Source organism: Phlebotomus papatasi, chromosome 3 (genome assembly GCF_024763615.1).
Source record: "Phlebotomus papatasi isolate M1 chromosome 3, Ppap_2.1, whole genome shotgun sequence".
In the NCBI taxonomy this organism is placed as follows: Eukaryota; Metazoa; Arthropoda; class Insecta; order Diptera; family Psychodidae; genus Phlebotomus; species Phlebotomus papatasi.
The window spans coordinates 74,005,029-74,017,699 of NC_077224.1; the positions used below are offsets into that span (position 1 = coordinate 74,005,029).

At 34.3% G+C, this 12,671-nt stretch overlaps 1 protein-coding gene across 1 annotated transcript; it reads left to right on the top strand.

Annotated features, from left to right (window-relative positions):
• Positions 1-4,698: 4,698 nt before the first annotated feature.
• Positions 4,699-11,365, top strand: LOC129807334 (beta-glucuronidase-like). Its single transcript, XM_055856530.1, has 5 exons — positions 4,699-4,791; positions 6,849-7,253; positions 7,318-7,971; positions 10,350-11,028; positions 11,093-11,365. The coding sequence occupies exons 2-5, from the start codon at positions 6,864-6,866 to the stop codon at positions 11,311-11,313; spliced, it is 1,944 nt and encodes a 647-aa protein (XP_055712505.1). The 5' UTR covers positions 4,699-4,791; positions 6,849-6,863; the 3' UTR covers positions 11,314-11,365.
• Positions 11,366-12,671: the final 1,306 nt, after the last annotated feature.

The window sequence follows — 12,671 nt, forward strand, 5'->3', positions numbered from 1 at the left end:
GGGATTCTTAATTCGAATCAAATGCCGGAAGTCGGAAAAAGTGCCCATGCTTCGTACGATCCCAAACTTTGTAAAATCACATTTATTCAGAAACATAGGACAAATTTAGTCATTCCGAAGCTTGGGATCGTACAAAGCATGGGCACTTTTCCCTAAATGCAAATTTTGTATTTAAATTAAACTTTTAGATTTGGATGATCTGACAGAATGACGAAATATACACTGAGAGAAATCCGAAAAAGTTAAAATAACATTCCGGAAATGTTTATTTTACCCTTCAGTATTGATCCGAAATCGGTGTAAATATTATGCTTTTAAGGTGTATTAGGGGTTAAATTTACCCTTTTACATGTAAATTTTACCCTCAAAATGGTGTAAAATTAACATTAAAAAATGTTGATATATTTTTACACCTAAAAAGTGTTAAAATTATGAGGAAAAAAAGTTAGTCGCACCCCCGTTTTTCTCTAATTGTATATAATATTGCCAAAGAACGTGATGTGATCGGGAAAAGCAAGAGTCAAGATAATTGAGGTTGAGGTTATGTGTTATGAAAATTTGTTTTTCGTCCATGGTGCCCCTAGCGTTAATTCTTATGAAGATACAGGACGGTAAATTTTGAATTTATACCTCTTATAAAGGTCTTCAAAGGGGTCAAAGGAACTAAAGTTTTATTTGCTTCAGCGGTTCAAAGTACATCTGTAACATAATAATTAAAAATTTCACCAATTAATTCCATAGGGCTTGACTTATTCAAATTCGAAAATTGAAAAAAAAATTTCTATTAAATACTAGCGGTATTAGGGTCAGTTTTATGAACTTTTGATGTTAGAGGGAGAAGTAGAGCTTTCCAAGACTTTTCTAAACTGACCAAAGTTATCAAATTCCAAAAATTAGAACCGAAACTAGAGGCATTTTGAGAAAAAATGTGCCAAATGTCTAATGCTCCAGTTACAGCATGCTTTAGCTAACTATTTATTCATGATCAGGGAGTGATAAAACACATTTTCGAAAAGCTTGACACGATCGGAGGACATGAAATTTTATTAGGATCTATGATCCGTAAATACGGGTGACTTTGCCCACTGGTTTTCGTAAACTAGTACTCAATAGGACAGTCTCCATTGATTCTATCTAGCATGTTCAATTGGTGAAGAGCATCAATTCAGTGCTAGCATAAAGAAGAGTTTAGGAATAGCCAGGGGTAAAGGTAAAATAATCCGGATCTACGGTAGGTAAGATTGTTTATAATCTCTCCTAAAATTACATTTATAAATTAAGTATTTGGGTCTTATAAGCAACATGTCTAGAATCGGTCGGCCTATTAAGAGATTCTTAACAATCTCTTAAGAATATTACACTGAGAGAAATCCGAAAAAGTTAAAATAACATTCCGGAAATGTTAATTTTACCGAGCATTATTGATCCGAATTCGGTGTTTATATTATGCTTTTTAGGTGTATTATGGGTTAAAGTCACCCTTCTTTATGTTAATTTTACACTTAAAAAGGTGTTAAATTAGCATTAAAAAATGTTGATATATTTTTACAACTAAAAGTGTTAAAGTTACGAGAAAAAAAGTTAATCGCACCCTTTTTTTCTCAGTGCAACAATCTATTCTTTCTCACTGGTTGTAGCAATATTTTGTTGCACAGGGCCTAAAAAATATTTTAGGTAGACCCTAATTCTTATCAATAAGGCGCTCATGGACAAAATTCTAAATAAAAAAGGAAGAAAACTATTGTAACATTAGCGTAACATTTAGAAAATTGGAACAGCACTGAAAATTGTACTATAAACTCCTGCTTCAGCACACAAATACGTATTTTAATTGTCCGGCTTTATAAATCTTGCTCTATAAACACGACAGCATAAAATTCGATAAGGAGTTCTCGATCATGTTTATCCTAAATATTGATCACCAACGTCAAGACGGCAATATCTGCAAGGTAAGGCAGATTAAACGTGAGATAGGGTGAAAGGAACATACCTATTGCCACTTTAAGAACTCGTGTCAGGACTTATTGACATCCTACTCTGTATTATTTGGAATACAAAATTCGAACAATTGTCTTTATCGAAAAACGCAGATTATTGAAAAAACGTTATAATACTTATACTTTTATTGAATGCATTAAATAAATTTAAACTATTCGACAAAAGTGTCAATAGGGATTACCTGTCGAAGAGGTGTTCCTTCGGCTCTATTTTCAATTACTAAATATGCAAAGTCAAAAAACAAACGAGCGGTAAAAAAATCAAAATGGGAAGTAAAAAATTTAAAATGAGCAGTAAAATAATTACACCGAGAAAAAAAGGGGCTACGATTAACTTTTTTCGTCATAACTTTAGCACTTTTCGGGTGCAAAAATATATCAACATTTTTTAATGTTAATTTTACACCTTTTGAGCGTAAAATCAAGATGAAAAAAGGGTAACTTTAACGCATAATAACTTAAAAAGGGAAATATTTATACCGATTTCGGATAAATACTGCAGAGTAAAATTAACATTTCCGGAATGTTATTTTAACTTTTTCGGATTTCTCTCAGTGTATGGTCAGTAAAAACTTAAATCTTTACAAAAATGGGTCTAATTTATATATTTAACATTTAAAATTGTTGCAGATAGAATGAAAAGTCTTTATTTTCCCTTTGCCCAAATTTGGACAGTAAATATCACTGTTTGGAATTTGTTTGTTACTGCTCAATTTTAACTTTTTACTGCTCATTTACACAATGCCCTATGCAAATAATAAATACAATACAATAATATTTTACTGCATTAATTTTCAAACTGTTACAAAATTTAATAACGTTGTTGCATTTTCCATTAGATAAACCCAAATATCCTAATCAAAAAAATCTGCAACTATTTTATTTATTACATCTAACTATTACATTGATAAAATATTATTTATTTCATGTTTTGTGTATTTTATCATCATTTTATTAAGTCACGAGATACACACAAAGTTGTGTATAGTCTGGTCCGTGTTCTCGAATGACCTAAAATTTTGCAGGTGATGCTCTCATATCTTTCTCTCCAAAAGTGGAATACCCCAAAATTATCCCAATTCTTGCCCTGTTATTTGAGGGTTCTGAATCCAAAACTTTGCCATCATATATTTCTCCCCCCAATAGAATACTTGGGAGAAAACTCAATTGATAAATTCTCCCGCAATTGTCGGTATATTCATCAATTGGACGATTGGATTAAATGGCTACAATAGACGAGAATTCTCCAGTATGATGACAAATTGGCCAAGAATTAATTATCCCACCTACATTTCTGCAAAGTATAATATAATACACAAATACTATTCTCATTCTGCGTGGATAAATGAGAGAAAATTCATTAGAGCTCTGATAAGATTGTGCTAGTTGAGATTCTTGCTGGCAATGCCTTAGTGCTCGCTATTCGAATTGGAAATGCAAATTCGGTTTGAAAAGACAATTAGAATAAAAAGCTTGGCCTTTTAAAGATTTTTTTTACTTCATTATTGTCTCAGGAAAGCCGCATGTCTATGTGCTTTATCGTACTCTCTTGACCATATCGATTTAACAACGGTCAGACAAGACTCTTAGAAAAATCAATTTTCAACTAAATTCGGGACTTGATGAATATCAAAAACTTATTCCCAGAAGTATAGTACCCCCAAGGATGAGTTTTTCATTAGTTTACATTTCAACTCGAGGCACAAAAGCTGGATTTTAAGCAATCCCAATTCATTTTAGACAAATAAATCATACTGTCTGTCTTAATTGGCACCTCTTTGTTAGGGATGTTGGGGCTGTATCACACACCTGACGTTTACCAAATGAACAAGGATTATATGTATTCAAACTTTATTTAGTTTCTCTTGGACGCTAACTATTCCAAAATATACTGCATGATTATCAGATATTAAAAGATTACTTCAAATTTTTGAAATGCCTGCATATGCAACTCTATCCCATTCTTCCCTATGTGATTTAATTCATATGTGAAACACATTGCCTAATTTACACCTCTAAGCACTGAATTCATAATGATAGAGAAATGAACCTGTCACAACTGAAATTATTTCGTACCACATATTAATTAATTTTAGTTAAATTTGATAAATATGAAATATTTGATAAACAAGTTAGATCATTATGATGCTCATTTGCAAAATTTGCCTAGCAATATGTGAAATTTATAAAAGTTAGGCACCAAATATAATATAGTAAACAAGCTGAAATTAAATTAAATCATTTGATAAAATTTAGTTGGATTTTGTAATCAGAATTACGGAATAATATTATACTAAAGAGATGGCAAAGCGTCCCAGCTTTGCGGAATGCTCGAACTCACGAGATAGAGTTATCCGTGGGTTAGTTTTCCGCATGATCTTTTGATGCTAAATGATCTACTAGAAATTAAATTGATTCCTAAATCGTAAAAGCATTTCAAAATCGAAAATTGGTATAGAAATGATCATTGGGTTGATACCTTTTATCGTTTAAGCTCCAGCACGGTGACAAGTTGAAAAAAGCGTTTAACTGTTTTCTTTTTGAGTTCGAGCAGTAATAATTGTAAAAGCTTATTGGAAGAGGTATCACCGTGACAACAAGAGGTTATAGTCGTGATTAAATTTATAGATAATTTCATCAGTATTGCAAAAAGAGATCACGACTCTTATTTATGAAATTATTATTGCTACTGTACTACCCTACCATACACTAAACTAAAGATTGGCAAAGTCAGTTTTTATTGCAATTTTCTAAGTGCAAAACCTAAAACTTAATTTGTCGACTTTTAACGAAGGTTAAATAAGATACTTTATTTTACTAAATTTTATATATAAATTTACATAATTATGTAATTCTTTGTACATCATGATATTGGTTTCAGTCAGAACGAGTGACACCCAATCCTGAATGACTGAAACCAATAACAAAATAATCTTGGGCTTACACATAAAGCTGAACACATTTTCAAAACACTTTAATTATCATATAATTCTACTTAAAATGTGTAATAATTGTGTAAAACCGGTGGCAGCCAAAATCCCGAATGTTCAAAATCCTGAAAGGGATTAAATTATATAGAGGAAAGTGTTTAGAATCATTTCCCAAGACACAGAAGATATCCCTTTGCCTCCAGGAAGCGCAGGTGCAATCGTGGGAGTAGCTATGATACTTTTAAGAATTCGGGATTTTTGGCTTTCGGGATTTTGACCCATTCGGGATTTTGAATTTCGGAATTTTGGCTTTCGGGATTTTGGCTTTCGGGATTTTGACCGGGACCTGTGTAAAACATGTACGTAAAAGTGAGTTGTCGATTTAAAGTGAAATTTTTGTACCGGGAAGATGCTAAAATACTTACGAGGCTTAGCCGATATTTTCACAATTTCCGCAGATTTCTAGAATTTCTTGATAAACCAGGATCCCTGGTTTACCAAGGTTCTCGTGTTCTCGAGTGTTCTCGAGTTTTTTTACGAGATTTTCGAGGCTGTTCTGAATTACAGATGCACTCGTGTGGATCTCAAAATCATGGTTGACAACACAAATTATGACAATTTAGAGAAATGACACAGTTTTTCGGAATGATTGAGCTCGTGACGTCGTGACTTTATACCAAAACCTCTTAAAAGTAGTTTTAAATTATTCGTTTTGATGAACAAAACTGTTCACCAAGCCAAATCATGAAGAAAAACAACTTATTCACAAGTTTGAGCTTTGAGCATTTACAAAATTTACGAAAATGGTCTATATCCATCAAACTGGTTCAGACTTTTGAAAGATTTCAATATCTTTCAAATTCATTTAAACTTTTCCCAATCAGTTGAATAATACGCTTCATAGAACCTTTCCAACTTCTGAATTTGAAAAATCGTTATCGAGAATGATTCAAAGATATTTTCGAACATACACGAAACGGTCACCTAAACAACCTCTCACAACATATTCGATTTTTTTTTATAATGTATTAAAGTCTGTGATCAACAATTTTTCCATCAAAAGGGCGCTTTACACGAAAATATTTTAAATATTTTGTTATTTACGAATTTTTAACACAAAGTCATTATACAACAACTTTATGCAACAATTTAAAAGCATTTTACGCAAAAAAGGAATATTTCGTAAATTTCTTCGTAAATGTTCGTGAATTCCTACTGAGAACCTGCAAAATGCTCCTAAATCGTATACCACACAAAAACGTTTGTAAAAGTTTGTAACTTTTTTCACAAAAATTGTGCGTAACGTCATCATTTGAGCATTCTTGTTCTTTTACAAACATTTGTTCGTTACCGTTTGGAAACACACAAAAAATGTTCATGAAAATTTGTCATTTGTTTGTAACTTTTAGCCAGACAAACAAACGTTTGTAATATGACAAAAAATGTTCGTGAAGTTATCATGTTACGAACAAAGTTTGTGAAAATGTACAAATTTTTACGACCTTCTTTCTATGTTATACGGTTTACGAGTATTTCGTAAGCCTCAGTGGGAATTCACAAACATTTACGAACAATTTTACGACTTTTTTGTAGGTGAACTTTTGATCTGACTCACAATAATTTTAGTATTTCAATTGACCAACACTCAACCGTTGATGACTGATGCACCGTAGTTAACGTAGGTGACTTTTAGTGACTCTACTGATACCAATAGTTGCATGGAAAGTGGATTCTGTGATTCCGTTTTATTTGGATTTAATCGGATTTTAATCGGATTCTATCAGAATTTTTCGACTATGGAACCAGAAGACTTTCACTCCTATATAACAAAGAGGGCATGAACACAGATGCATTAGTTATCGACGATGAAGTGTTCAATCTTGTGTCCCAAAATTCCAATTTTTTTGTTCTCCTCAATTAGGTTTAATTCTGAACCATGACCGTTGTTGGATTATCAAGAAAAATTATCCTGACTCTTATGATTTTGGCTATAAAACATCTACCGGATTTTGTACAAGGACTCTATCCAAGGGATTCTCCGACAAGAGAAGTTAAGTGTTTAGATGGAATCTGGCGCTTTAGATTGTCTGAAAGTTATGATCCAGAACAGGGGATAGAAGAAGAATGGTTCAATGATGATCTCAGCAATAAAGGACCAACAATTCAAATGCCTGTGCCTTCTAGCTACAACGACATTACAACTAACTCTTCCTTGAGAGACCATGTTGGAGGTGTTTGGTATGACAGAAAATTCTATGTCCCACTATCATGGGCTGACAAATCTGTCTGGATTCGCTTTTCTAGTGTTCACTACAGAGCTTTAGTGGTAAGGAATCATTCACACATTTACTTATAAATAAAAAAAACTAATATTTAGATATTTTATTTAGTGGATTAATGGAAACGAAGCTGTTCAACATGAAATAGGACATTTACCTTTCGAAACTGAAATCACGAATTTTTGCAATTTTGGCGAAGAAAATCGAGTAACAGTTCTTGTTAACAACGTTTTAACACAAACGACAATTCCTCAGGGAAGCCTTGTATCTGTGACCACAGATTCTGGTTCTAGAATCGATCAGAGATACACCTTTGACTTTTTCAACTACGCCGGTATTCATAGATCGGTTCACTTGTACTGCACACCAAGAACTCGTATTGAGGATGTTATTTTAACAACAAACTTCAATGGGAATACCGGGATTCTTCGTTATGAAGTCACAACTAGTACTAACGATAATCCTGTAGTTCTGGTGCAAATTTACAATGCAGATGACAATATTGTGGCTGTTAATACTGCACCAGCAAACGAGCAAAGCACGCTCGAAGTCCCTGATGTTCAACTTTGGTGGCCGTATTTGATGCACACCCAGCCAGGATACCTCTACAAAATGGAAGTATTCTTATCAACGGAATCAACACGGAATATTGATGTTTACCATCTAAAATTTGGATTTAGATCCCTTAGATGGGATGCCACATCCTTCCTGATCAATGAGAAACCCATCTACTTCCGCGGATTCGGGCGGCATGAAGATTCTGATGTAAGTAATTTGATTTTCCAATTTGAAACATAATGAAAACGGTTTTAGTTTAAGATCTTTGATTGGCGAATATGATATCCATGATTATGCATATCTGTTAAATGTTCTGTTTAATTTAGTAGCCGTTTGTCCTTATCGTTTATATACTACCCCGTTGTATAATTGTTTCTGAGAAAGAAAGGTAACGGATACCGATTTTTGATCCTTAGCAATTGGCAGTAGGTACCCAGGAGTTATCGATATGATTATCCTTCTAACTTTCCTTACACCGTATGGGTATAACCTAAATTTTGTTCTTATAGTAATTCAGTCATCGGTTTAAATGACTAGGCCTGGTATAACTCTTAACTTTCAGAACTTTATTTAAGTAAAAAGAAAAGAATTTACATGGTCAGAAGGAAAGAAAATACTTTAATTTATTTAGCCAATCAGAAAATTTAGAAATTTTACTTTAAAATGAATATTGAAGATTTTAGTCATGTTAAGGAAATAATGACCGCGATTCGGACTTAAGAAATTGACTGAAGGTCGCAAAGTTTAACAATTAACAATGAACATTTAACAAAGTAAACTTCTCCGATATTGTTCCCTCGGCGGATGTCATGAGATGGAGAGTAGATCCTCATGTTTTACCGTCCTCTGAAAAATACACTTCTTCTGGAAGGATATGGTTCTTTGTCCGCAGGTGTTCTTGGTAGGAGTTCATATTCCTTATCGTGGAGACCTCTCATTTGTGGGCAATGGGACTAGCATCCTTCCAACTGTAGCTCATCCGAAATAGAAAAGTTGCCTTCTTTATACCACAAGATAGCAGTATCTTCGATATGTAGAGATTTCGCTCCTTTGTCTTCCTTCCAAGGAAGAGGAATGGCACCAAACACTCACTCAGGACAAGAGATTGAAGATCTCTTGATCACTTAAAGGAAATCAACTCCCACGAGGGGGATCAGAGAAGAGTTTTCACTTCTTACACAGACCACCTATGTCACTTTTAAAGAACATGCACACTTTTTGGGGACTAATCACAAAGTGATAGGAAGGGAAAAAGATTGGGAGCTGGACAGCACAGAATTTGCACACACACACCGACAATCCAACGGGATCCTTCCCGAATAATTAGAGTGGGAATATAATTTTGCCTCCCGAGTTGAAATAAAGTAGATTAAAGATAAAGTGACCGTAATACTGGTTCTAGGTTTAGAGTATCCTTAGGACCTTTAGGAATTTTTTTTCTAAACCTTATAAGGACTGGGATGGTACGATATACTTGGATGGAGCAATGGATATTTGGCTCCACTACATTTGGGCATGGGTTGATTCCAAGCTTCTTATCTTCATTTTAAAAATCAAATATGAATCGCAACGAATGGGTATCATAGCCTCTAGAGCAGAGGTGTGCAAGAAACCGTTGAAACCGAATTAACGTCAAATGAAACATGTACGTCAATGGTCAAAACGCTACTATAACAAACTTATTTTGACGTTAATTCGGTTTCAACGGTTTCTTGCACACCTCTGCTCTAGAGAGCCCACCATATCTCTTCCTAATGATATACTTTATAACCGTAATCGAGGAACAGCACTAACATCTATTAGCCTTTATACGATACCATTCTGCAGGGGTACCGTAGGTGCTGGTTTTGCCCCCTCCCCTTCTGTTTGTGACCTTTTCTATAATTCTAGCACTTATGGATGATTTCCACCGATCGGATCTAGTAAATCGAATCGGTGAATACCATATTACGAACAGAACGAAATACGGTAATTTCTTTCGTCGAGGCACATCTACAGTGTCAATATGTAGTCCTTACGAAATGCTGACCTTTGCAATCGACAAGGCAATGGAGCTGGTCATTTTAAAATTCTGTTGCCAGATTTATGATCCTGAGCTAACTTCAGACTTCAACAAGATAAATTTTACACTACCATCTATCCTCTTGGTTCGACTTCAGCCATAAGAGTTAAACTTGAACAGACTATTGTTAGATTGTGATTAGGGCAGAACCTTCCAACCCCTAGAAGATACCCTTAATTGTCTTATAACCGAAGAAAAGGAAGGGCGAACTTCAAATCAGTTTGCGAACCGGTAATGAACCGGTTATGCACCGATAAATAATTTTTGTCCGAAAATCAATTCTGTCACTCTCACAACTATTTTGGGGGATCTTTTGAGTTATTTATGCATCAGTTTAAATCGATTGAGAACTAGTAAACGGTAAATATGCGAAAGTACTTTTGATGTATAGCATTTAAGTCACGAATTCGAGCTTTTTGTAAAGTCTGGGACCCTTTGCCGCCCCTTTTCAGAGCAGATTGCTTGTAAATAATTTTAGTTGCCACCAACTTATCTAAACTTATCATTGTTTACGGCACAACAGATGAGAGGTAAGGGCCTCGACCTAGCCCTTCTGACAAAAGACTACGATCTTCTGCGCTGGATAGGTGCCAATTGTTATAGGACATCTCACTATCCATACTCGGAAGAAGCTATGGACTTTGCTGATGAAGCCGGAATTATGATCATTGATGAATGTTCCAGCGTTAACACAGAAAACTACAGTGAACACCTTTTGGAACAGCATAAAAATGCCATTGAAGAACTTTTTGTTCGTGATAGGAATCATCCATGCGTTGTCATGTGGTCAATTGCCAATGAAGCTCGAACATCCGCTAATGGAGCCAATAGCTATTTCCAACGTTTGGCTGACTTTACTCGAACCTTAGATCCCACAAGACCTATTACAATGTCCATAGCTGTCTCTCCATCAAGGGATCAAACGGGCCAGCATTTGGATATAATTTCAGTCAATCGGTACCGCGGTTGGTACGAAAGTCCTGGGCAATTGGACACAATCACCAACCGTATAGTAAATGAAATGATAGAATGGAATAGCAAATACGGGAAGCCTGTTATTATGAGTGAATACGGAGCTGATACTATTGAGGGACTTCACATCATTCCAGAATTTGTGTGGTCAGAGGAATACCAAGTAGCTCTATTTTCACGATATTTCGAAGCTTTCGACATTCTTTATTCTCAACATGATTTTTTCATTGGTTAGAAGATATATCTTATTTTTATTAAAAGTTAATTTTACTTTTGATGTAATTTACATTCCAGGAGAGTTTGTCTGGAACTTTGCTGACTTTAAAACAGAGCAAATGGTTACGAGAGTTGGTGGAAATAAAAAGGGAGTTTTTACCCGAAATCGTCAACCAAAAGCCGCTGCTCATCATCTTAGAAGACGCTATTTTGAACTGGGAAAGAAACTGGACAACGCAACTCTACCTGATGATCTTTATCCTTATATTACTGACACTACATTCTTCTGTCAAGCTTAAAACTTACCTTGTAAAGAATGTTATTAACATTATATTTGATAAAAAATCAAAATGGTTTTTGAACGTTCTGAAGTATTTCAATCAACTCTCACAGATATATGTCTTCGAGGTTTTATCTCAATTTCCTGGAATAACTGGAGGTTTAGCTCAATTTCCAAAGGTCTCAAATTCCTGAATAGCAACTAATTTTAATGTATGTTCAAATTTCAAAGAACTTCCCGGCGAGCACAGTTATAGCTGACAAAGGCAGCGTTTTCAGCATATTTTTGCAGAATCGGTCAACAAAAATATACTGTTCGGTCAGCGGTTCTCAAACAAATAGTGCTAACTAAATATATGGAAATGGCACTGCCACACAAGTGTTTCAAAGTTAGCAGAGTTTTGCTGAAAATACAGTGGGTGTCAATAGTTTGTTGCCTAATGCATGTTTGAGAAATCAACTGAAAAAAACGATAGAAAAAATTACTTTTACAAATTTTGCTTTTTGCAGATGAGTTCCCTGTAATCCGTAGATATTATTTATATTTTTCAAAAAAAATAATTAATTTTATTTCATATCAAAAATAATTGTTTTCCAAAAGTTGGTCATTTTTGAAAAATTAAAAGTTTGTTGCCTCATTTAAAAAACTAGTTTGAAATGATCAAAACATGCAACCAACTTAACGTAAACCGGTTACATTTTGGGTTTATGTCATTTGAGTTTGTGCATTTTTAAAGTTGTCAATGGTAAATATATGTATATAAAAGTGATTATAGAAAACAAGAAATAATCTGTTTTTTAATAATTTATAATTTAGGTTAAAAATGGCAAATTACAAAAAGTTAAAAGGTGGAAAATCGTCCAGAGATACTGTCGGAATGAATCTGCGTCGTTAATTGCCAAATTTAATAGAAAATTACGAAAGGTTAGACATAAAATATACAAATATTATAGTAATGAGGTACGAGTACATCTGAAAAACGCCACTGGCAGACCTAGGGTATCGATTCAGAGGGGTGATAACAGCATTTTAAGTATCTCTGATAGTGACCCAATGATGTCTGCTTCATAAATTGAAAGACAGTTGGTTACTGAAGGAACACAGGTCCCTACAGTTATAGAAACGAGCTCATATTGAAAGAAAATGGTAAGAATGTTGGGTGGCTCTCAATATTCCATTGGTTAGCTAGTTTAATCTGGATAAAATATTGTAGTTTTACTTTTTTAACATGTTTCAAGTAAATTTACAATTTTTTGTTCAGATTGGTCTTGCTTACCAATGGAATATTGAGAGCCACCCAAACATTCTTACCATTTTCTTTCAATATGAGCTCGTTTTTGTAACTGTAGGGACCTGTGTTCCTTCAGTAACCAACTA

Coding starts and splice junctions, on each gene's coding strand:
- LOC129807334 (XM_055856530.1), top strand. CDS start 6,864: ATGACCGTTGTTGGATTATCAAGAAAAATTATCCTGACTCTTATGATT. Junction 7,972..10,349: donor GGCGGCATGAAGATTCTGAT/GTAAGTAATTTG, acceptor ACGGCACAACAG/ATGAGAGGTAAGGGCCTCGA. Junction 11,029..11,092: donor TCAACATGATTTTTTCATTG/GTTAGAAGATAT, acceptor TTTACATTCCAG/GAGAGTTTGTCTGGAACTTT.